Source organism: Polistes canadensis, unplaced genomic scaffold, assembly GCF_001313835.1.
Source record: "Polistes canadensis isolate GaletaPanama2010 unplaced genomic scaffold, ASM131383v1 scaffold_27, whole genome shotgun sequence".
Classification (NCBI taxonomy): Eukaryota; Metazoa; Arthropoda; class Insecta; order Hymenoptera; family Vespidae; genus Polistes; species Polistes canadensis.
In genome coordinates, this window is record NW_014569574.1 from 1,108,207 (window position 1) to 1,131,368 (window position 23,162).

General features: G+C 32.7%; 2 protein-coding genes and 1 long non-coding RNA gene across 6 annotated transcripts; 1 reads left to right on the forward strand and 2 right to left on the reverse strand.

The window, feature by feature from the left end:
* Nucleotides 1-21: 21 nt before the first annotated feature.
* LOC106783867 lies at nt 22-1,900 on the reverse strand. Its single transcript, XR_001381362.1, has 2 exons — nt 1,815-1,900; nt 22-460 (listed from the first exon to the last, which is right to left on the reverse strand). It is a non-coding gene; the product is annotated as an uncharacterized LOC106783867 (long non-coding RNA).
* On the forward strand, nt 1,827-17,633 carry LOC106783858 (myosin-VIIa). 2 transcript variants are annotated; one of them, XM_014742773.1, is made up of 28 exons: nt 1,827-2,355; nt 5,988-6,034; nt 7,780-7,893; nt 7,983-8,129; nt 8,308-8,492; nt 8,623-8,744; nt 8,834-9,090; nt 9,241-9,406; nt 9,497-9,627; nt 9,699-10,094; nt 10,165-10,545; nt 10,668-10,823; nt 10,955-11,548; nt 11,619-11,828; nt 11,917-12,114; nt 12,193-12,369; nt 12,455-13,495; nt 13,579-13,823; nt 13,897-14,257; nt 14,378-14,496; nt 14,580-14,976; nt 15,051-15,233; nt 15,305-15,506; nt 15,572-15,700; nt 15,771-15,867; nt 15,963-16,060; nt 16,151-16,320; nt 16,408-16,614. In XM_014742773.1, exons 2-28 carry the CDS (start codon nt 6,017-6,019, stop codon nt 16,612-16,614), a joined length of 6,501 nt encoding a protein of 2,166 aa, XP_014598259.1. In that variant the 5' UTR covers nt 1,827-2,355; nt 5,988-6,016. The 2 variants fall into 2 exon arrangements, with proteins under 2 accessions (XP_014598259.1, XP_014598260.1); XM_014742774.1 differs by lacking the exon at nt 1,827-2,355 and having other exon boundaries at nt 6,017-6,034; nt 16,408-17,633.
* On the reverse strand, nt 17,047-23,140 carry LOC106783864 (suppressor of hairless protein). Of its 3 annotated transcripts, none has more exons than XM_014742789.1 (2): nt 22,755-23,140; nt 17,047-21,265 (listed from the first exon to the last, which is right to left on the reverse strand). In XM_014742789.1, exon 2 carries the CDS (start codon nt 21,162-21,164, stop codon nt 19,644-19,646), a length of 1,521 nt encoding a protein of 506 aa, XP_014598275.1. In that variant the 5' UTR covers nt 21,165-21,265; nt 22,755-23,140; the 3' UTR covers nt 17,047-19,643. The 3 variants fall into 3 exon arrangements, 2 of the variants coding, with proteins under 2 accessions (XP_014598275.1, XP_014598274.1); XM_014742788.1 differs by having other exon boundaries at nt 22,680-23,140; XR_001381361.1 differs by lacking the exon at nt 17,047-21,265 and adding an exon at nt 21,664-21,779 and having other exon boundaries at nt 22,680-23,140.
* Nucleotides 23,141-23,162: the final 22 nt, after the last annotated feature.

Below are 23,162 nucleotides of genomic sequence, written 5' to 3' on the forward strand. Positions count from 1 at the left end.
AACTAATAGCTTTTACAAGAATTTTGCTTTTCACCGATGACTATTAGGCAAAAATGTTTAATTTATTTTTTAAATGGTTTTTACTCCTTTTCTGACCATGTCTGCCTTCCTTCGTCTTTTCATCTTTTAGTCATAAATTCACTTATTTCAACATAGAAGATAAAAAAACAATAAACATCACATCCTTCCAAAACTTATTATAGTTTCTAAAACTTACTATTTTATAGACACAATAGTCTTCTCGTGCTTCCATAAAACTAGTTGTCATAAATTGTTATGTAAAAAACGTAATAACAGAATATATGTCAACCAAATGACATAAAAATCTTAATATTGGAGATTCATGTAATGTTATATGTATGTTAAGGATTCAATGTATGTTATGTCATTACATTAAACCTTTCATACAATTTTTCCTCTAATTGATTATTACTCAATTATCTGTATGCTTGTCTCGTACCTGAAAGTAAAAAATGGTCATTAAACTAAATTTAAAAATAAGGACTATTGACTTTCATATTGAAATTCGAGTATAGATGGTTATGATAAGAAGTATATTATTCTGTTATAAAAAATATATTACAACTTTTTTTAGAAGACAAATTGTCTTCATTTTTAACGTTGTTCTAAATCGATTTCATTTTGAAGTTCAATCAAGTTATGTTAAAAGATTTAATTACACTCGTTTTGTTGGGGTCATTTATAGTATTTTTACATACTATCATCAATATTTTGTATGTTAACGAAGAATGTAATAAACATTAAAATAAATTGTAAGTGCTTTTTATATATATATATATATATATAACAAAAAGTGCTATTAATTGACTAATATAATTATCTTATTTAGGACGAAAAATTGCTGTATATTAAGTATTACCCACGAAACTTTTAAAAGTACCATATATATAAAAATGTACATTCGTAAGATAATTTAACAAAGTCTATGTTTATTGTAAGATTCTTTGATGAACATTTTTTTACTGCTACGTCCCTTAGGCAAAATATTTTATTAATCGCTTAAGAAAATGGCAATTATCACTAACGAAATGTATACTACCTGAACTTTTTTAGATCAGAATTATTCTCGTTACATAAATACACATTTCATATTATGTTGAGAGAATGTTACTTTATAATAAACATTTTCGATAATGCGATCGCTGTATCTCAACATCAACTTTATGCATTAGTATGTATATTATAATATATATATATANTAAACATTTTCGATAATGCGATCGCTGTATCTCAACATCAACTTTATGCATTAGTATGTATATTATAATATATATATATATATATATATATATATAGTACTGTAAAGAAAAAAAAAATCTGTGTATACATCCAATAGTATATAAATTGGTATAAACCGATTACAAATGAAGTAAAAAATATATTTTCAACGTTAATGATAATATCGTTTATTTTTTCATTAATATATGATTGAAACGTTCTTTATCGTTCTATTATAAACAATTAATATTCCTAAATATAAAAGTAGGATGGGGCGTAGGGAACTATCGCGTTCTCTATAAAATTTCAATAACAAATAACGAATGTTCGAAATTCCGAATTGATCATTTCTATCGGTCGAAAGTTACCATAACGCAATGAGAAAATGTAGTAAATAGAGAAGGTTTATAGATAAAAACAACGCATACCGAAAGATAATGCATTTAGACAATTCAGCAAAAAGTGAAAAATAAATTGAAGGAAATGAAAAATACGGGAAAACATGAACGATTTAACCATTCGTAGACATATGCCGTAGATTTGACTAGTAAATCATTTCTATATATGATTCATACCGTTGCTACTTTTCCACCTCTTCCATAATCTGCCTTCCACCTGACTACGCCCGAACCGTGCCGAAGGTAGCCGAGAGTGGTTGCGTTATTTTACGTGCCGGTCAGAAGCACCGTGGCCCATCCTTCGGAACGAGCCACGGCTATCTCCGTCCTTTGGATCATTCTCGTCGTCGTCATTTTCGCCAATTTTACGTTTGTAAAACATATGCTTTTCCAACTTTTCTATTAATTACTTTTTTTCTTCCCACATTTGTTTCTTTTGTTCTGTTTCGCGCGCACACCTCATCCATTATTAAAAGTTCCCTCTTTCTTTTCTACTCAACGCACCTGTAACTTGTCGCATAAAAAAAGATAAGCGAAAACAAGTAGTTTTCGCGCGTTCGTTTATACCCGGTGTATTCCGCCGATCGAGTTCTTTCGGACATGAAAAGCGTGTATCGCGCCGGTCCACGTTAAGTGCAGTGCAGTGCAGTTTAATGGAGCGCACCGACGACTTCTAGCAGAGACCTGCTTTCGCCGTGCTTATCGTTACTCGCGCAAGGTAATTAACTTAGCTAAAATACAATACGCGAGACCGAGTCTCGATAATTCTCTCTCTTTCTCTCTCCCTCTCTCTATCTTTCTCTTTCTCTCTCTCTCTCTCTCTCTCTCTCTCTCTTTCTTTCTATATATATATAATTAGTTATCTATCCAACCAACTATCTCTATTATTACTCTTAGTTCTCACTTCTTCCAACACTTCGCCGCCACGTATGTACAAGGGAAAAAATAGCCACGTTCGTGATGCGGAACGAACAAATTCGTTCATTTTGAATGCGACAATGTAGTACTTGAACGAATTGTACATCGTTCTTGTAAATTTACGTAGGAAATTTTAACTAGCATTCTTCGGCATGGGTACACGTTTTTTTATTGCTAAATCTTTCGTGTTAACGCGTCCTTGTGAGAATTATCGAACGAAGATCTATGGCGGTATGACGAGCCTTTTTTGCTCTTTCTCTTTCTCTCTCTCTCTCTCTCTCTATTCCTTTCTCAGTCCGTCGGTTTTTACTGCATATTTGTATGACTTATGACGAATGGAAGCCAAGTAGAAGTTACTTTTTGCGACAAAGAAATAACTTGGTCGTGTCACACATATCGTGTTCGTGGGGAGATGTTTTTGATGAAAGAATTAACAATCTTTGTCGTTGCTTCAAAATTCGAGGTTTTGATTATCTATGAAAGCAATTTCTCTTAATAACAAATGAAATATTTCTTTCTTCTCAAAGAGAAACGCAATATGATTGAGTGCGATAATCGGTGTTTCTACTAGTTGTGTTAAATCCATTTGGCGATCGATTACCGCGAGAGTTCCTGCATACATATCTCTACGTTACGTATACACGTACAGTGAGTGTCAGTTAAAATTTTGCATCGTTACGCTTACTAGATTTTTATTTGAAAACTATTGATGTGGTATACTAAAAATTCTAAGAGTTGGTATAATTATAAAAACAAAGGAAATACATTACAAACCATAATATTAGTAATGTACATTAGATATATTTTAAATGAATGATAATTGATCGTATCTCTTTGAAATTCACTGTTACACTGACTCATAGTCCTCTATGAAAATCAGTTAAAATTCTTTTATTAATTATTGTCATATGACTTTCCGAATGACTACTTTAATAAAATAGATTACGCGCGCGGATTTTTCTATGTTGCATATGTTTTGCATATGGTTTATATATTTTTATGCATTTTCACTGCACAAAAATTAACTCGATAATTTTAACTGATTTTCAGAGTGCATGATTTTAAGTGACACTTATTGCATACGTAAGTTATGAATCTGTATGTAGATTGTGTAAAGTATGTGTAAAAAACGTTAAACGGAGAGAGAGAGAGAGAGAGAGAAAGAAAGAAGTTTAATTGTAGATATGAAGGCATTTGAAACTTAACAATCGTTTAAATGTGCGTCTTGATTTGATTTTTTTTCGCATGACGTCACTCACTGATTAATCGATGATGCACGATCCTTGGGTTGTCTTCCGATTCGTCGATCGATAGTTTCTATTTACGTGGAAAGTGCAAAATCTTGGTTTTATTTGTGTAACAACAGAAGAAGAGGAAAGTAGGGATGATTCATGAAGAAATATGCGAACACTTAGCGTACGCGCGTATACGCGTACGTATCGTTTTATCTCTTTTCGAATCGCGATGCGTATAAAGAATTAGTATACATATTTTTTCAACGACACTCGTTGTCATGTCGGATTGCAATGGCGGCCATATCCGATGGCACGTATGTATTTTTACAAAAGAGACATTATTTGTAAAGCTGAGATTAAGCTCGAGTAATCAAATAAAAATGAGTATAAAGACAAGTATTTAAGGCAAATGAAGTCGAAATACAATCAAGGGCATAGTTGGAAAGTCACGTAGTTCATCGTAACGCATGTTTTGGTTACGCGTCGTTGTTTGATCGCCCGTTAAAGTCTCTTGCACACGGTACTGACCGCTCGTTAGATACTTTCAAAGTCAATGACTGCGACTCCTCTATACTTTCCTTATTTCAAGTTCGTAGTGAAACTCTCTAGTTCTTTACGCTATAATAATCTATATATAATATATTATTATAACAAACGTAGAGAGAGAGATGAAACCATCAAGATGTTGCTTGTTGTATTTCGACATCGAAACTCATGTGCTTAGTAATATTTATATTAGAAATATCTATTGATTATTTTTATTTATATTTGCGTATGTTTTGTTTATTTCCATACGTATAAGATTAATTCTAACAATAAGGGACAGTCGACGAGAAAGCATAGCAGCCGCCGGCAGTAAAAGTTTACGGAAAGGCGCGAAATATGAACGTAACAACGGGACATACTTACATATATACTTTGAATGTGTCACGGGGATATTCGAGCTCGGCGTGTAAACACATGCTGCCGCCGCTTAACCTACTTTTGACAAATCGAGAGATTGAATTAAAATATGCACATACGACATTAAATGTCGATTCAAAGATTCGAGAAATAATCGTATTTATATTTATCTTCTTCGAAATAGTCAGCAATGCCTAACAAAACACACTCGATCTTTACATATTGTCATTGATCTTATTTACGAGCTTGCGTGGCTATGTAGTATTAAACTAACAATAACAATAAAATAATGATCAATGTTTAATTCTTTATATGTGTGCATAAATAAAAAATAGTTGGCTTCAAATAAATCTTGTACGTTGCTGTTGTCTCCTTTTCGAAACAGCGTTCGACAGGAATGTGTTCACTGTTGTGGAACTATCAGAACCTAAATTTGACATCTCATCGGCGTACACTGAACAAAACGTTCTTTTAGAAACGAATCGAGCGTGATATTTCTCCTCATTGAGTGATGAACGCGATTCCATTGGGATTACATTTCTACGCTCGGATAAGCGTCGTTTCGCTTATTCTCTCCTATGGATTCGTGGAATTTGTGACAATTTTCGTTTTAAATCTATCACATCCATCGAGGAGAAAAAGATCGATCGGATCGAGAGGATTCTTAGTGGATCCTGCCGTGGATCCGTATGGCTTGGCAGCACGAACTACTCTAACCCACTTTTACAAACAGGTTTATGCTGCTTCCACTGTAACGGTGATCGAGCAGAGATCGTCGACGTATGCAAGAATGATTTTTCTCAGCTTTAATTCTCCTCTACGCACATGCATATGTACATACTTATAACTCACATCCCAAACTAGTCATTTATAAAAACCGCTTAATCATCAATACAATCACACGTTTGCTTGATTATTAATTGATTTCGATACTTTTAATGCGACTTTTTACTGACAACGAGACAATTTATTCAACTCGGTGATAGAAAATTGCGTTCGTCGATTTTATTCTTGGTGATAGCGACAAAAACAAAGAAGAAAAATAGACGAAACATATCAAAGTATATCTAGCAGCGAATAGACGATCGTAATCGCAATCAAACTATCCTTAGTATCATCCTTGAAGTAAAATGTAGACGGTCACTGTAGTTTACTGCATAACCTGTATTTACGCTTCCGATGTTCTTGCTCCGCGGTTTAACTTCATTTCTTCATGATGCGTATATAGATATTCAAAAGAAATAGAACTAAGGAAAGAAACGATGGAGAAATGAAAATATTTGTCTTGCTTTAGGTGGAGTGCCGACAACCACGACTTAAGAGATGGTCATCGTTACGCGGGTAAGATGTTCCTTTTCTTTTATTATATTTAAATGTAAGTTTACTATTCTTAATAATAAATCGTCGAAACGAGAACATTATTGTAAAAGGAATTTTCTTTCGATATCGATAGAGGAAAATAATATCAATTGCTCGTCTAGTTGAGCACGATCGATTCTATCGATTGTGACTCGTGCCGTTTATCTTTCCTTTTTCTCAAGACGGTCACTAACATAACACTCTGTTATTCGCGAGAACCTTTTCAAATTTTATTATATTCGCGGGAATGTTTTTATCTCTTTTTGTCTCTCATTCTCTCTCTCTTATTCAATTAAAATTCAATCGAAAGGTTCTTACGACCGAGCGGAAGGTTTTTGGTAAATAATTAAAAGAAAATGTAGAAAAAATAAATGAAGTAAATACATTTATTCGATAAAACGAATTGTTTTGACAATATTATTTTTGCTTACTAATATTGAATAAAGTTTTGGACAAGAGAACTAAGAAAATGTCTGCATCTTTCTGAGAAACATATAGAAACATACCTATAGAAACGCGCGATCGGTTAATTAGGCATAGTTAACGGTCCTTTACTACCGCGCTAATGCCCTGTACAACACCTCGGAATCGTTCGCACGAACGATCTAGCTGTCGTGTAACGGTACGAGAGTCGTCTGCCGGACGTGCCTTTGATTCGTATCTTCCAATTTGTACCTTATGTTTTTTCTCTATTTATTTTCAATAGATGACTGTTAAAACACTTCAAAAGCCATAATCGAAAACAAAAGATTAACGGAGTCTTCTTTTGAAATATAAACGAATGTTAGAAAGCAACATTATAATTCTCAAACTAGATCTAATCATTATAGATTGGAGTGGAAAAATAAAATAGGCGAATCGAATATATTTTCATTTAAAATCGACGAACGGACATAATATCCTTCGATGAGACGGACAACCGGAAAGCATAGACCATTATAATCAGCCAAAGTTCTATGGGATTCTACGGCAAGCGTTAGAACATCGTGTATGTTAAGATACCGTTTAGAGAGAACGCTCATTTAATATATTTAATTTACTATTATACATCTAAATAATAATATCTAAAGTTAGAGTATAATTATTATCAATCAATTTTTATCTTTAATCACGCAAAAATGTTAAACTCTTTTTGAATGACGTGAAATAGAGCTGCATAATAAAATCGTGTTAGATCGAACTTTGAATCGATGCTTCGCCCTTTTCTCCTCTCTTTTTATTTGATCATCTTTTGATAAGAGAGAAAGATATAAATAATAATCGAGCAAAAGCTTTTGCGATTTACTGTCGCAATTTTGCAAGATTTACGGTTAGCGATAAAGTGTTTATCGGCTAACCGTCTAGAAAAAAAACCATTTCTTTTCATTAGGAAAAGACAAGAACAATGATAATTCGCAATTGATAATTCTTCGAATTAAAAGCAGCAACTACCTCTATCTATAAGGTAGTTAATAGTCGCATTCAGAGTTATAGCGTAATATAAGGTTCCTATTATTAAGGTCCCTCTACACACTTATCATTATCATTCCCCACGAAGTGTAACGCATTAACGGATAAGAGAATTAATTTGAATATTTAGTAATTAATATTTACTATTGTAGGGGTTTAAGTAGACAGGTTTATATATAGGGTAAAAAATGGACAATCGTGGGCGCGTACGCATTTCAAAAAATTAACAGACGAATTTATTGTTCTTTGTTCATTTATATATTGATGTTGATTCTCAGGGAGATTACATATGGATCGAACCGATATCGGGAAGAGAATTTGACGTTGCGATCGGAGCACGAGTGATTTCGGCAGAAGGTAGACGGATCCAAGTTAAGGACGACGATAATAAGGTGTGACAAGAGTTAGAGTTATTCGATTTCTTAGGAACATTTCTTTATTTTTCACCTTTATATTCGAAGGAACAATTTATTTTCGACAGGAGCAATGGCTGACTCCGGAGAGACGAATAAAGGCTATGCACGCCACGTCCGTGCAAGGTGTCGAAGATATGATCAGCTTAGGAGACCTCCATGAAGCTGGCATTTTGAGAAATTTACTGATACGTTATAACGAGAATCTCATTTATGTTAGTAATTGATATTTTATACATTCTTTCATAGTACATTAATAAATTAATTAATTACATTAATAAGTTAATTGTCCAATGAATTTCTTATTACAATATTAATATATTATGCAATTATAGCAAACTGAATGAGGAAAAAACAAATATGAAACTCATAAAAATTTGAAACCTGTTACAGACTTACACCGGCTCCATATTGGTCGCCGTAAATCCATATCAGATATTGCCTATTTACACCGCGGAACAAATAAAGCTCTACAAGGATCGCAAAATTGGAGAACTTCCGCCTCACATATTTGCTATCGGCGATAACAGTTATGCACACATGAACAGATACGGTCAAGATCAATGTATAGTAATTAGGTATCTCTTTGCGTGTACTCTTGCGTTATTTACTTTTCCTGAAATTTTCGTGAATGAGGATTCATTCCTTAATGACGTGTGACGTTAAAAATTGACATTAAGGATACTATTGACAATAATATTGTTACAGTGGCGAAAGTGGGGCAGGAAAGACTGAGAGTACGAAATTAATTTTACAATATTTAGCGGCAATCAGCGGCAAGCACTCTTGGATAGAACAACAGATCTTAGAAGCAAATCCGATATTAGAAGGTACTGTTTAATCGATATATACAAATATATGTTTAATCGATATGTACAAATATTGTAGACATCCTATCAATATTCTATTTTCATTTTAGCCTTTGGTAATGCGAAAACTGTGAGAAACGATAACTCCTCTCGTTTCGGTAAATATATAGATATTCATTTTAACGAGCATGGTGTGATAGAAGGTGCCAAGATAGAACAATATCTTTTGGAAAAATCCCGCATCGTGTCTCAAAGCTTAGACGAAAGGAATTATCATGTTTTTTATTGTATGCTGGCTGGACTGTCAAAGGAAGAAAAACAAAAGCTAGAACTTGAGGATGCCTCGTCGTACAGGTATCTAACGGGAGTAAGTAACGCAGTGGTTTCTCACTTTTGCGCTCTCTTATTGTGCTATCGCTTTTTTACGCGCTGCGCCGCCTTGAGGAATCTTACTCGTAAATCTTAAAAAGTAAAACTGATTATATCGATTATATTTACTAGATATAATATTATTTAGGGAGGGAGTATAACGTGCGAGGGGAGAGACGATGCTGCCGAATTTGCTGATATAAGATCAGCTATGAAAGTATTGTTGTTTACTGATTCCGAAATATGGGAGGTTTTAAAGCTCCTCGCAGCTTTGTTACATATGGGAAACATTAAATACAGAGCTACTGTCGTAGGTATGTTTAAGAAAATCTACGAATATTAGTTCTCTCTGTTTCACTTGTAGTTATAATTTTGTAATTCATTTATTTGTAATTGACTTATAGATAATTTGGACGCAACGGAAATACCAGAACAGACAAACGTTCAGAGAGTAGCGCATTTGTTGGGTGTTCCAGTACAATCATTGATAGATGCTCTTACACGAAAAACAATATTTGCTCACGGCGAGACTGTAGTAAGTTTTAGCCACAATGAATAAGATTGAATCTGTTTATATCATTAATTAATGTATATTTAATTAAATAGGTTTCCACGTTGTCAAGGGAACAATCGGTCGATATAAGAGACGCTTTCGTTAAAGGAATATACGGGCGATTATTTATACATATTGTGAAAAAAATTAACGAAGCTATTTACAGACCGAAGAATACTTCGCGCAGTGCCATCGGTGTTCTTGATATATTTGGTTTTGAAAATTTTAATCACAATAGCTTTGAGCAATTTTGCATTAATTACGCGAATGAAAATCTTCAACAATTTTTTGTACAACATATCTTTAAGCTAGAACAAGAAGAATATAATCACGAAGGTATTAATTGGCAGCATATAGAATTCGTCGACAATCAAGATGCATTAGATTTAATAGCTATTAAGCAATTAAATATTATGGCACTTATCGATGAAGAATCAAAGTTTCCTAAAGTACGTATTTTGTACTTTTTACTTTTTTTAATTAATTGTAAATAATTATACTTAACCCACGCGTTTTCAGGGAACGGACCAAACGATGTTAGCAAAGATTCATAAGACTCATGGGACACACAGAAATTACTTGAAACCAAAATCGGATATCAATACTTCATTTGGATTGAACCATTTCGCAGGTGTTGTTTTCTATGACACTAGAAGTTTTCTCGAAAAAAATAGAGACACGTTTAGCGCTGATTTGTTACAACTCATTCATATATCTTCAAATAAATTTTTACAAACGTGCTTCATCGAGGATATTGGTATGGGATCTGAAACTAGAAAAAGAGCACCAACTTTGTCGACTCAGTTCAAAAAGTCATTAGATTCCCTTATGAAAACTTTATGCAGCTGTCAGCCTTTTTTCATAAGATGTATTAAACCTAACGAATATAAAAAACCTATGGTACGTCTCGGCATCAAATCAAAATAATATTCAGTAATATTCTATAATATTCTACTATAAAATGAAATTTACTATAACTTGAAAATCATTGTTTCAATAATTCAAAATTATCTTATTGTTAGATGTTCGATAGAGGATTGTGTTGCCGACAATTAAGATACTCTGGAATGATGGAAACAATTAGAATACGTAGAGCTGGATATCCAATCAGGCATTCCTTTCATGAGTTCGTTGAGAGATACAGATTCCTTATATCGGGTGTACCACCTGCGCACAAAGTATATCACTCAAAATATTATCATATTGTCAATATATTTCATTTATATGAAATTCCCTTTCTATTAAGGAATTATAATATATTTTCTAAATGAATATATTATTAAAAATTAATTAAGCTTTCTTATGATAGGTCGATTGTCGAGCTGCTACTTCAAAAATTTGCCATGTAGTTCTAGGAAGATCGGATTATCAATTAGGACACACTAAAGTATTTTTGAAGGATGCACACGATTTATTTTTGGAGCAAGAACGCGATCGTGTCTTGACGCGAAAAATTTTGATATTGCAACGAAATATACGTGGATGGGTTTACAGAAGAAGATTTATACGTATGCGAGCGGCTGCAATGATAATACAAAAGTATTGGAGAGGCTACGCTCAACGGCATCGTTACAAATGTATGAAGAGTGGCTATATGAGATTACAAGCTCTCATAAGATCACGAGTACTTTCTCATAGATTTCGACATTTGCGTGGACATATAGTTGCTCTTCAAGCGCGAGCTAGAGGTCATTTAGTACGCAAAATGTACCGCAAAAAATTATGGGCAATTGTTAAAATTCAAGCGCACGTGAGAAGATTGATAGCACAAAGAAGGTACAAAAAAATTAAATACGAGTATAGATTGCACATTGAAGCATTGAGGTTGCGGAAGAAAGAAGAACGCGAACTGAAAGATCAAGGAAATAAAAGAGCTAAAGAAATCGCTGAACAAAATTATAGGGTGCGTGCATTAAAGCATAAAATATAAAATTCTATTATATTAGTATTTAAATTTTTAATTAATTTCCCAGGAACGAATGCAAGAATTGGAACGAAAAGAGATAGAAATGGAACTTGAAGATAGACGCAGGATGGAAATTAAGAAAAATTTGATTAACGATGCGGCGAAGAAACAAGACGAGCCAGTTGACGATAGTAAATTAGTCGAAGCGATGTTTGATTTCTTACCCGATTCGAGTAGCGAAGCACCGACGCCAGCCAGGGAAACTTCTGTTTTCAATGTTAGTTATTTATTTCTACTATTATGTGCCTGATTAAATTATGTTTTACTTCAACACATCCAAATGCACATCTTATTTGCTTTTTCAGGATCTTCCAGCTCCTAAAGCTGATCAGCAAGAAATTATTAGTCCGGTTCAAACCGCTTCGGAAGATGAGGAAGACCTATCCGAATTTAAATTTCAAAAGTTTGCAGCTACGTATTTTCAGGGTAATATCACGCACCAGTACTCAAAGAAGCCATTGAAACATCCATTACTGCCCCTGCATACGCAAGGAGACCAACTGGTAAGTTGAAAATATTTGACAAATATTTACAAAGATAAAATATAAGATATTGATAGATGTAATGCTATTTTTCTATAGGCTGCTCAAGCTTTATGGATCACCATACTCCGTTTTACCGGTGATCTTCCAGAGCCACGTTTTCATACGATGGACAGAGATACAACGTCTGTCATGTCAAAAGTAACTGCAACACTCGGACGTAATTTCATTAGAAGTAAAGAATTCCAAGAAGCACAGATGATGGGCATGGATCCAGTATGTCCAGATTATATTATTTTTATTTTTTATTTGTTTCAATAACTATATATATATATATATATATTATTACATTATTTGCTAGGAATCATTCTTAAAGCAGAAACCACGATCTATTAGACGAAAATTAGTATCGTTGACCTTAAAAAAGAAGAATAAATTAGGAGAGGATGTTAGAAGGAGACTGCAAGAAGACGAATACACAGCGGATAGTTATCAATCTTGGTTAGAAGCAAGACCGACTTCAAATCTGGAAAAACTACATTTTATTATTGGCCATGGAATACTCCGAGCAGAATTAAGAGATGAAATTTATTGTCAAATTTGCAAGCAATTAACGAATAATCCATCTAAATCATCTCACGCTCGTGGCTGGATTTTATTATCTCTCTGCGTCGGTTGTTTCGCTCCGTCTGAAAAATTCGTCAACTATCTGCGTGCATTTATAAGAGAAGGGCCACCGGGCTATGCTCCGTACTGCGAAGATCGTCTAAAGAGAACGTTCAATAATGGTACTCGTAATCAGCCTCCAAGTTGGTTGGAACTCCAGGCAACAAAATCGAAAAAACCAATTATGCTACCTATCACATTCATGGACGGAAATACCAAGACTCTTTTCGCTGATTCAGCAACCACAGCTAGAGAATTGTGCAATCAACTATCTGATAAAATTTCATTAAGAGATCAATTTGGATTCTCCCTTTATATCGCGCTATTCGATAAAGTTTCATCATTGGGTAGCGGCGGTGATCACGTTATGGATGCTATTTCTCAATGCGAGCAATACGCTAAAGAACAAGGTGCACAGGAACGAAATGCGCCATGGAGATTGTTTTTCCGAAAAGAAATCTTTGCTCCCTGGCACGAACCAACGGAAGATCAAGTAGCGACAAATCTGATATATCAACAAGTAGTCAGAGGTGTTAAATTCGGTGAATATCGGTGCGACAAGGAAGAAGATTTGGCAATGATCGCGGCTCAGCAATATTATATAGAGTATCATACGGACATGAATACAGAAAGATTATATACTTTACTACCTAATTATATACCGGATTATTGTTTAGCTAGTATTGACAAGGCCATTGACAGATGGGGACATCTTGTTCTGCAGGCATATAAAAAGGTTAAATATCAATGATTATATTTTATTAATCATATAAAACGAAAAGATTTAGATTGAAAAGATAATACTTTTAATACTTACAGAGTTATTATTTAAAAGAAAAAGTACCTGTTTTACGCGTTAAGGAGGATATAGTAGGCTATGCAAAGTTCAAATGGCCTTTACTTTTTTCTCGTTTCTATGAAGCTTATAGAAATTCTGGTCCAAATTTGCCTAAGAACGACGTTATTATAGCTGTCAATTGGACCGGAGTTTATGTTGTTGATGATCAGGAACAAGTGCTTCTGGAATTGTCCTTCCCTGAAATTACCACCGTGTCTAGTCAAAAGTACGTACTACGATAGTGAATCTAATTATTTCATTACCGTAACAGAATCTATTTATCAAATCGTTTTTTTTAGAACGAACAAGATGTTTACACAGACATTCAGTTTGTCGACGGTGCGGGGAGAGGAATTTACATTCCAGAGCCCTAACGCAGAAGATATTCGTGATTTGGTTGTATACTTTTTAGAAGGCCTAAAAAAACGTAGTAAACATGTTATAGCAGTACAAGATTACAAAGCACCTGGCGAAGGATCCTCATTTTTAAATTTTCAAAAAGGAGATCTTATTATTTTGGAAGATGACAATAATGGCGAAAGTGTTCTTAATTCGGCTTGGTGTGTCGGAACTTGCGAAAGGACTGGCGAGAAGGGAGATTTCCCTGTAGAGACAGTTTACGTTTTACCGTCTCTTACTAAGCCCCCGAATGATATATTGGTAAAAATTTATCATCTTTCTCTCTCTCTCTCTCTCTCTCTCTCTCTCTCTCTCTCTCTCTCTCTCTTTCTCTATCTTACGCAAACCCTTTAAATGTGAAAATATTCCTTTTTATTATAGGCATTGTTTAGTATGGAAAGTACTGAAAATGGCCGTAAATTATATCCTCAACAAATAAATGGAGTTGAATCTCGAGACAAACCTCATACTCTTATGGAATATGCCATTGACCACTTTCGGTATATACATTTTGTTGTAAAAAATGAATCTCGCATTAAATAATAAAAATTGTCTTATTTTATATACCATTGATTGGTTTTAGAATTCCGCCAAAGAGAACAATGTCAAAAGCTTTAACTCTGACAACCGCAAGAAGAGGTCATTCAGATGAATTATGGCATCACTCGAGAGAACCGATAAAGCAACCGCTCTTGAAAAAGTTAATATCCAAGGAAGAGCTTGCAGAAGAAGCGTGTTTTGCGTTTAATGCTATTTTAAAATATATGGGTGATTTGCCAACCAAAAGACCTCGAATAGGCAATGAATACACTGATCTTATTTTTGATGGTCCTTTAAAGAATGAAATATTAAGAGACGAAATTTATTGTCAAATAATGAAGCAACTAACCGAAAATTGTAATAGACTTAGCGAAGAACGCGGGTGGGAGTTGATGTGGCTCACTACTGGACTTTTTACTTGTAGTCAAAGTCTTCTTAAAGTACGATTGATAATAATATCATTTTTCTTTGAATTCTTCGCATTTCATTCGTAGCTAAGTATTGTTAATTACAGGAATTAACATTATTTTTACGCACAAGACGGCATCCTATATCTCAAGATTCTTTACAAAGGCTTCAAAAAACTTTACGTAACGGTCAACGAAAATATCCTCCTCATCAAGTGGAAGTAGAAGCTATCCAACATAAGACAACACAAATATTTCATAAAGTCTATTTTCCAGATGATACTGACGAGGTAAGCATAGTTATTACGATATATACTTATTTGTTAAGTATTTATATAATAACTCTTTCTCTTACGCATAGGCGTTTGAGGTTGATTCATCTACAAGAGCAAAGGATTTTTGTCAAAACATTGCGCAAAGGCTTAATTTACGTTCAGCAGAAGGTTTTAGTTTATTTGTCAAAATCGCAGATAAGGTCATTTCTGTACCAGAAGGTGATTTCTTTTTCGATTTTGTGCGGCACCTAACAGATTGGATCAGAAAAGCTAGACCATCGCGGGAAGGTAAATTCAATTAAATTTAAAACTATATATACATATACATATCTATATCCATATCCATATCGTAGGTGTTTCGCCCCAGTTCTCGTATCAAGTATTCTTTATGAAAAAGCTATGGACAAATACAGTTCCTGGGAAAGACAGAAATGCGGATCTTATATTCCACTTTCATCAAGAACTTCCAAAGTTACTCAGAGGTATACCATAAAATGTCTAATTAGATCAATTTTATTAATATAATAATCACGTTTATTTGAACATTTCTAGGATACCATAAATGTACTAAAGAAGAAGCTTCAAGATTAGCAGCATTGGTATATAGAGTACGTTTTGGAGAAAGTAAACAAGAACTTCAGGCGATTCCGTAAGTTTTTCATTAAACTCATGTGTACGGGTTGTTCACTTTATTGAATATATTTTTAATGAATCAGTTACTTATTTTGGACTTATTTTAAATAGACAAATGTTAAGAGAACTTATACCAAGCGATTTGGTAAAGATACAAAATTCTAATGACTGGAAAAGATCTATAATAGCTGCATATAATCAAGATGCTGGTAAGTATAAAAATACAAAAACTCGTGAAATTTCCTCATACGAGTAAATGTCCCTTTATCATTGTAGTAATGCAATCATTTTCTATATAGGAATGAGTCCAGAGGATGCCAAAATAACATTTTTGAAAATAGTTTATCGGTGGCCAACGTTTGGATCTGCATTCTTTGAAGTTAAGCAAAGTACAGAACCAAATTATCCAGAATTACTTTTAATTGCAATTAATAAACATGGAGTAAGCGTTATACATCCTCAAACAAAGGTAATTTAATATGGATTGTCCACATTACATATCTAATGTACTGTAAAAATAAATTAATGTTAATTAAACTCATAACTTCTTTTTTAGGATATATTAATAACACATCCTTTTACTAGAATCTCTAATTGGTCATCTGGTAACACTTACTTTCATATGACAATAGGAAACTTGGTAAGAGGCTCGAAACTTTTGTGTGAAACTTCACTTGGCTATAAAATGGATGATCTGTTAACGTCATATATTTCATTAATGCTCACAAATATGAATAAGCAACGTACAATAAGAATGAAATAGATTTATAGCTACATTTCCTCCAAAGCGATTAAAAAATAATTCGTAAATTTTTCTATTTTTTCAATATAAGTGATAAAAAATAAAAAGAGAGAGAGAGAGAGAGAGAGAGAGAGAGAGAGAGAGAGAGAGAGAGAGAGAGAGTGAGTGAAGAATAAGAATAACTATACTTTCCATTAGAAATTTGAAGTGTAAAACAAAATGTAAGTAATTTTAGGGCAAACTCAATTTGACCGTATCGAAATATTGTTGTTAATGACTGTTTATATTTACTATACAATACCGTTGAAGTGGTATTTTTTTATCATGCAAAGAGCACATTCATTATGTTTTTATGTGGTATTTTTGTATTTATTTTTTGTTTCTTTTTAAATTAATGTCATAAAGTTTAATGTTTCTAATATTATAATTACAGTATTAACTTTTTCAACACCATATTATTTAAATACAAGCAAATTACTTGTTTAGTTTATTCGTTTTACATTAGAAATAAGTATAAAAGCCAGATTTATTTGTTTCACTCTTACCGTTCAATTTGCAATTAACAGTATAATTGATAATACAAAGGGAATAAAAGTATATCTATATAAAAGAATGATCTAAAAGCATTGTATATGATTTATTTAAAAATAAGACTTTCATAGAATTTTGTAAAATATTAATCTGCTTTATATTATACATATATAATCAGAGGACTTTGTGCTAAAGCATATACTATTCGGTTTCGATATAAATGACATTTTTCTTATTATTTAAATAGTACATAAAATTGTTGAAAATGACAATAAGGTAATAAATATTACTATACGTAAGTTGTGAATATGAAAATATTGCGAAATGATTTTTTAAAGTGTTTATTTAACGATATCGAGATTCATAAATTATAACAAGAGAAAAAAAAAAGAACGAAAAAGAAAAATCAGAAACTACATAAACTTGTATCCGTCCAATGATATTAAAGAATATAATTACTTATTAATCCACATTTATAAATTGTGAATAATAAAGACAATAGTATTCTTCAATTATGCGATACAAGTGTTAATCGTGGGTAAATTCCCATGGAATATATACACGTTTTCCTTTCACAATAGATCTTTTCAGGAAGACATTCTTAAGATGATGTTATCTCATTTCCTCCTTGAGACGACTACGTTCAAATATACTTAGAAAAAAGACAACCCTGACATAAACCTAATGAACCAGATTTATTTCAACTGAATCTTAAATTAAAACGAATTAAGTTTAATTGGGTAATGAAATTTTCTTAAGTACTAGTTTTTGAGTATCTATCAATTTTAAAAACTTCTTTAAAAACATACGTACGTCTACGTTTCGTAGATAATTCATGTATATAAAAGATAAAACATTATAATATATTTACAGGTACGAAGATGAATTAGCACCCCCATCAATATAGTCCCAGTAATTTTTAATAATTATAAATATTATTATAAATACCTATTTTTATACGCTGAATTATATATATACATATGACTTATTTATTAAAATACACTCAACATTCTTGTAATTATAACGTACAAATTTCGATTATGTACAGATTATTCTATTTTCAAATATAATAGAATTTGTCTTTATACATATACTATGTATATCGTTGACTATTGTTTTTCTTAAACGTTTTATTTATTTTCATCGTAGTATTTAGGAATAGGAAACATTTTGGAGCATGAAGTAAAAATGATATAATGTAAATTATGTCAATTTATTCTATAACACATAGCGACATAAAAACTCATATGTATAGCTTTTCAATCTGATGCTTGTTCTCTTTTTCTTTAAAAAATATATTATTAAAGTTAAATATATTGTATAATACATTAGAGAAGTTCCTAATTATAGTCAATAATGATAGTAGAGTTTTGTCTTTTGTTTATTATAGAAGCTATATTTCTGTAAAAAAATTATTCTTTCCGCAATGCTTTGAAATACAATGCATCTTGCAGAAAATCAGTAAAATTATCAATAATACATCAAAATACATATATTATTAATTTGGAAATTATGACGTTCAAGTCATAATAACATTTAGATCGAAGCAACTTACATTTTTATTATATATACATATATATTCATTATAGAAATATACAATTATTAAAATAAATCGATATATCGACCAAGAAAGGTTGTTTAGGTGTCATTGTGGTAGAGAAAAACTATATTGTCATATAGTTTCTTTCTATTGACAAGATAATCTCTGATCTTTATGGATCCAAGATTAATTTACATGCAACAAACTCATAATCATTCAAAGCTTCAATATTTAATGGATGTCTTAATAAATAATAAAATTTCTTTGTGATCTCGTTTTTGTATGAATCTATAAATGTGCAAAATATTGATTTATGCTCATTTCTAGACACATTGCACCTAAAATATTTATGTGTAACTATATTCTTTCAATAACAATAGTTATAAAGATTTAGTAAAAGTGAATGAATCACTGTTAAATGCACAACCATTACTTCCCTATTGATATGCAATTATACAAGTTACATTGCATATACATATATATATATATGTATACATATTATGTATGCATATTCTATATATGCATATTAAAATTTTTTTTTCTCGTATAGATAATACAATTATGCTGTTATATTTGAGTAAAATATTATCCTATGAGCGTCTTTCACTTAAAACCCGTTAATGTGTCTTTTTATTGCGTAACTCACTAATTATTCACATTTTTATCATGTAAACTTTTATGTATATCTAAGATTGCTATAAATTATTATCTCTGTAAATTTGTATCAACAACTTGTATGTCCATATATTAGTGTGTAGATAATGCACGTCATTGTACATATATTTTGCGCACCTTTTACAAGGTGAGCCAAATGTTACGTTTTTATACTGTCTAAATATCGTCCAGAGCTATTGACTTCCATGGCTAACATCTTCTTGACGTAAATGCTACCCTTGATATTGTCAATGGATTCAAATGGAATATCATTTGTATCACTGTGTTTTAGACTTTGGTTAATATTATAATTATCTAGAGAACATCAGAGACCTGATTGTGGAGGTTGATGTGTATTCCATGGTACATCAGCTATCGCTGATGACATACTAGCTTGATTGTGCATGGCACGTGGGGCCCTCATTATTTCGTCTGCTGGTGGGCAATGCGGACGTGGACCAGGTTCCGGAGTATAAGTAAATGTTAGACCAGTTGCATAAATGATTCCATCGTTTCGCACTAAAGAAACTGGAACTTGTGTAGGCTGACGTACCCACAACCATTCTCCTCTAAAGAGTGATATATCAGGTACAACACATAACATACTTTCTTGACATCTATACATTGTCTCTGCTTCTACATCTCCAAACCATACTTGAAGATTAGGAGTAAAATTGTCACCAGTTAATTCAAGCATGGCAACATCTCCACCGCCATTTAAGTGAAGACTATGGACAAGCGGTACCGGCGTTACGGGTGATCTTACTGGTCCCATGCCTTCAAAAAATTGATATTCTGCTTTATCCGTACTAATTATCGTCCAACAAGCACCGTCATTTATCATTTCCTTATTTGCTTCTTTAGGACATGGTGTTGCTTGGAATTGTATTATACGTTCCTGAGAAAGACAAAGATACATATGATCGGTATCTTTCATATAGAAGGCGCATTTATGCAGCTGCGATACAGGATCATCTGCTTCAAGACTGGCCATTTGCTTATCAACCTTGCGGATTACTAAACGTGGTAATGCCATTCCTGTGACTGAACATACTAACTTAACTGTGCTACCATAATGGACGTATCCGTCGCGCACTTGAAATTCTTCTGACTCGCTTTCATTATCATCTAGCAAGTGAATCGTAAATGCACCCCATTGTGTAGAACTTGCATGGAAATTACCATTTTCTACATGGAGATAGCGAGTGCTAACAGTTTGTGATCTTAAGCGGTTAAAAAGTGCTACTCTTGTACCACTTGCAATACATAAATCTGCATTTTTTAACGATTGCTTTTTCTTTGAAGGTTTAGATATGACTTTTATTCTTTTACTATGAAATACGCCAATGTCGTGTCCACTTCCATAAAACATTTTAACAGAGAGCATAAAATGTTTTCTTTTGTCAGAATCTGAGATGTATAATGTTTTTGCTGCACAATATTGTTTTCCATTATTGAGATCAAGTTGCTGCATATCTTGTTCAGAATTGCCAATTCCAATGAAAGCGCAAAGCTGAGCAGATTGTTCACTTTCACCTTCACGAAGCATCTGTTCTTGACGCATTCTCCAACCATCACCAAATAAATAAATACACGGTGGAGGACAGAAAAATCGCTTCTCATTACCATATGATTTTTGTGCTACCTTAGCATGCAGAATTACAATCACCATGTCACTTCGATCGCGTAGATAACGTTCCATTGCTTCGCGTGTAAGTCTCTGCTCTTGTTGATCGGATCTATATAAGCCTGAGCCATAGCGAGGATACACCGACATGACCGAAGTCGGCGACGGAGGAGACTGCATCCCATGAGCCATTGTAGGCAATCCAAATTGGTGTGGCATATTTAAATTTTAATTTTATCTTCCAAATTAAGCAACACTTTGCTTCTCTGGTTAGCTATAGCCTCATTTCCTTTGCATATTTTATTCTTCCAAGATCTTACCTGTGAAGAAGAAGAAGAAGAAAAATTGAATAATAAATAAAAGCCATGAATAATAATGCAATTTGTGGATCTATGAATTATTGTAAGAATTGTAGATAATCTTATTAACTTTTAGATTAACTGATACATTCTTTTAATTCAATTCGATTAAGAATCCAATGATTAATATATATTTTTCTTACTGTCATAATAAAAAACATCTTAATAAATGGTTTAAATATCTTTAGAATAGAACATAGAATGTGTTATTATATTCTTTTAATGAAATTCAAAAGTGTACTTTTCTTTAAAGCTTTATCGTGAGAAATATTGTTGCTTTTTTATAGTACAAGTAGTAATTAACAAGTAATTAACCTACAATATCTTGTTTTCAAACTAGTAACCGAGAATTGCTTGCCTTAATACAGGAAGAAGCAAATGTATGCGTGCCATGGGAACCAAGCTGATATCATTTTTCTTTTATCAATTAATGGATTGTTTCTGGTGGTCATACTAAAACTGTTATATGTCACATCTACAATTCATTAAATATATTTGAATAAGTTAGATTAATATATTATTGAAAGAAATAAAAAAGCAATACAAATAGACTATGTCACAAATTTTTAAATGACCCTTTCTACAAATAGCTATAAAATAGAACACATTTACTAACTGATACATTATGAAGTTTTAGTAATCTCAATATATATCCGAACGATTGCAACGCATATTTATGGATGGCATTACTTGCAAAAATCTTTGGCTGACTTTGACAGGATATCTTCGAGTTTTCTGTTGCATAATTTATATACTAAAACGAATTATGTATGTAGTTTGACTAGAAATGAGTTTAAATATTTCATGAGATGTGAATAAATTACAAAATTACATCTTTAGGTGCAATCATATTTGTGCGTCATTAAACGGATATTACAAAGCATAATTAATTCTATTACAGAATATTTCTTGAATAAAGATTTCGAAATGAAAACTTAGGATACGTTTCTATTATTCTCTGAGGAGATTTTCTATGCTTGTTATTATATAAATTTTTCAAAGAGAATCACTCCCAATTAAATCGCGCAATTCATTGTAACGTTACGAACGCAGGCAATTAAGGTAAAGCAGTAAGAAAAAAAAGAACGTGTTATGAAAATGTAACATGATTGAACCTCGTGAAAAAATTAGAAATACAAGAGCGTAATAACAACAAATACCGAACTACTGACGGACCGACAGATATATAAGACAAATAAGCGACTCTCTACTTAAATCGAAACAACGCTTTTTAATAGTAGCAATTCAAAATGAACACAAAACGCTAAACATTTTTTTCTTAATTTATATAAATACCTTATATTCTTACTATCTTAATTAACATCATATGGATTTTATATTGTAACCTATGAAAGTATCACATTTGTTTATTTACCTTCTTCTTATTGGATTGCAAGGTTACAGGAACACATCGTTCTTATAGAACTGAGGTTTCGTTCCTAGGACTCACCTCATTTTCATTGGTAAACCGAATCTGAATCCGTGTTCATGTTTATCTTTGAGGACCTTAATCATTTGTAAATTTCCTTCAATTCGCCGCCGATCGTTCACCATTCACCGAAACTCTACGCATCCTTTCGCCTACTGTTTCTCTCTCTCTCTCTCTCTCTCTCTCTCTCGCTAATCCATTCAAAAAACACCTGTTCACTTTCCGAATTTTCCGAACAGTCCTGCCAATCGAAGTAAACGAAAAACATTCACCGGGTGAATTCGCGCGCCACTTTAAATGTCCTTTCAAAGTACGCAATGTATATGATCACCTGATGTGATATTTTTCATTTTTCCTTGGAATGATATTAATAGTAAATAACCAATTGAGTGAACAAACAAAATGTACATAAAATAAATAAATACAAAA

What these genes read in the sequence shown, in the direction of transcription:
- LOC106783858 (XM_014742773.1), top strand. An exon ending in ATACAGAGCTACTGTCGTAG is followed by an intron (nt 9,407 to 9,496) that starts GTATGTTTAAGA and finishes ATTGACTTATAG; the next exon opens with ATAATTTGGACGCAACGGAA. An exon ending in ACGAATATAAAAAACCTATG is followed by an intron (nt 10,546 to 10,667) that starts GTACGTCTCGGC and finishes TCTTATTGTTAG; the next exon opens with ATGTTCGATAGAGGATTGTG.
- LOC106783864 (XM_014742789.1), bottom strand. Translation starts at nt 21,164, where the DNA reads ATGCCACACCAATTTGGATTGCCTACAATGGCTCATGGGATGCAGTCT.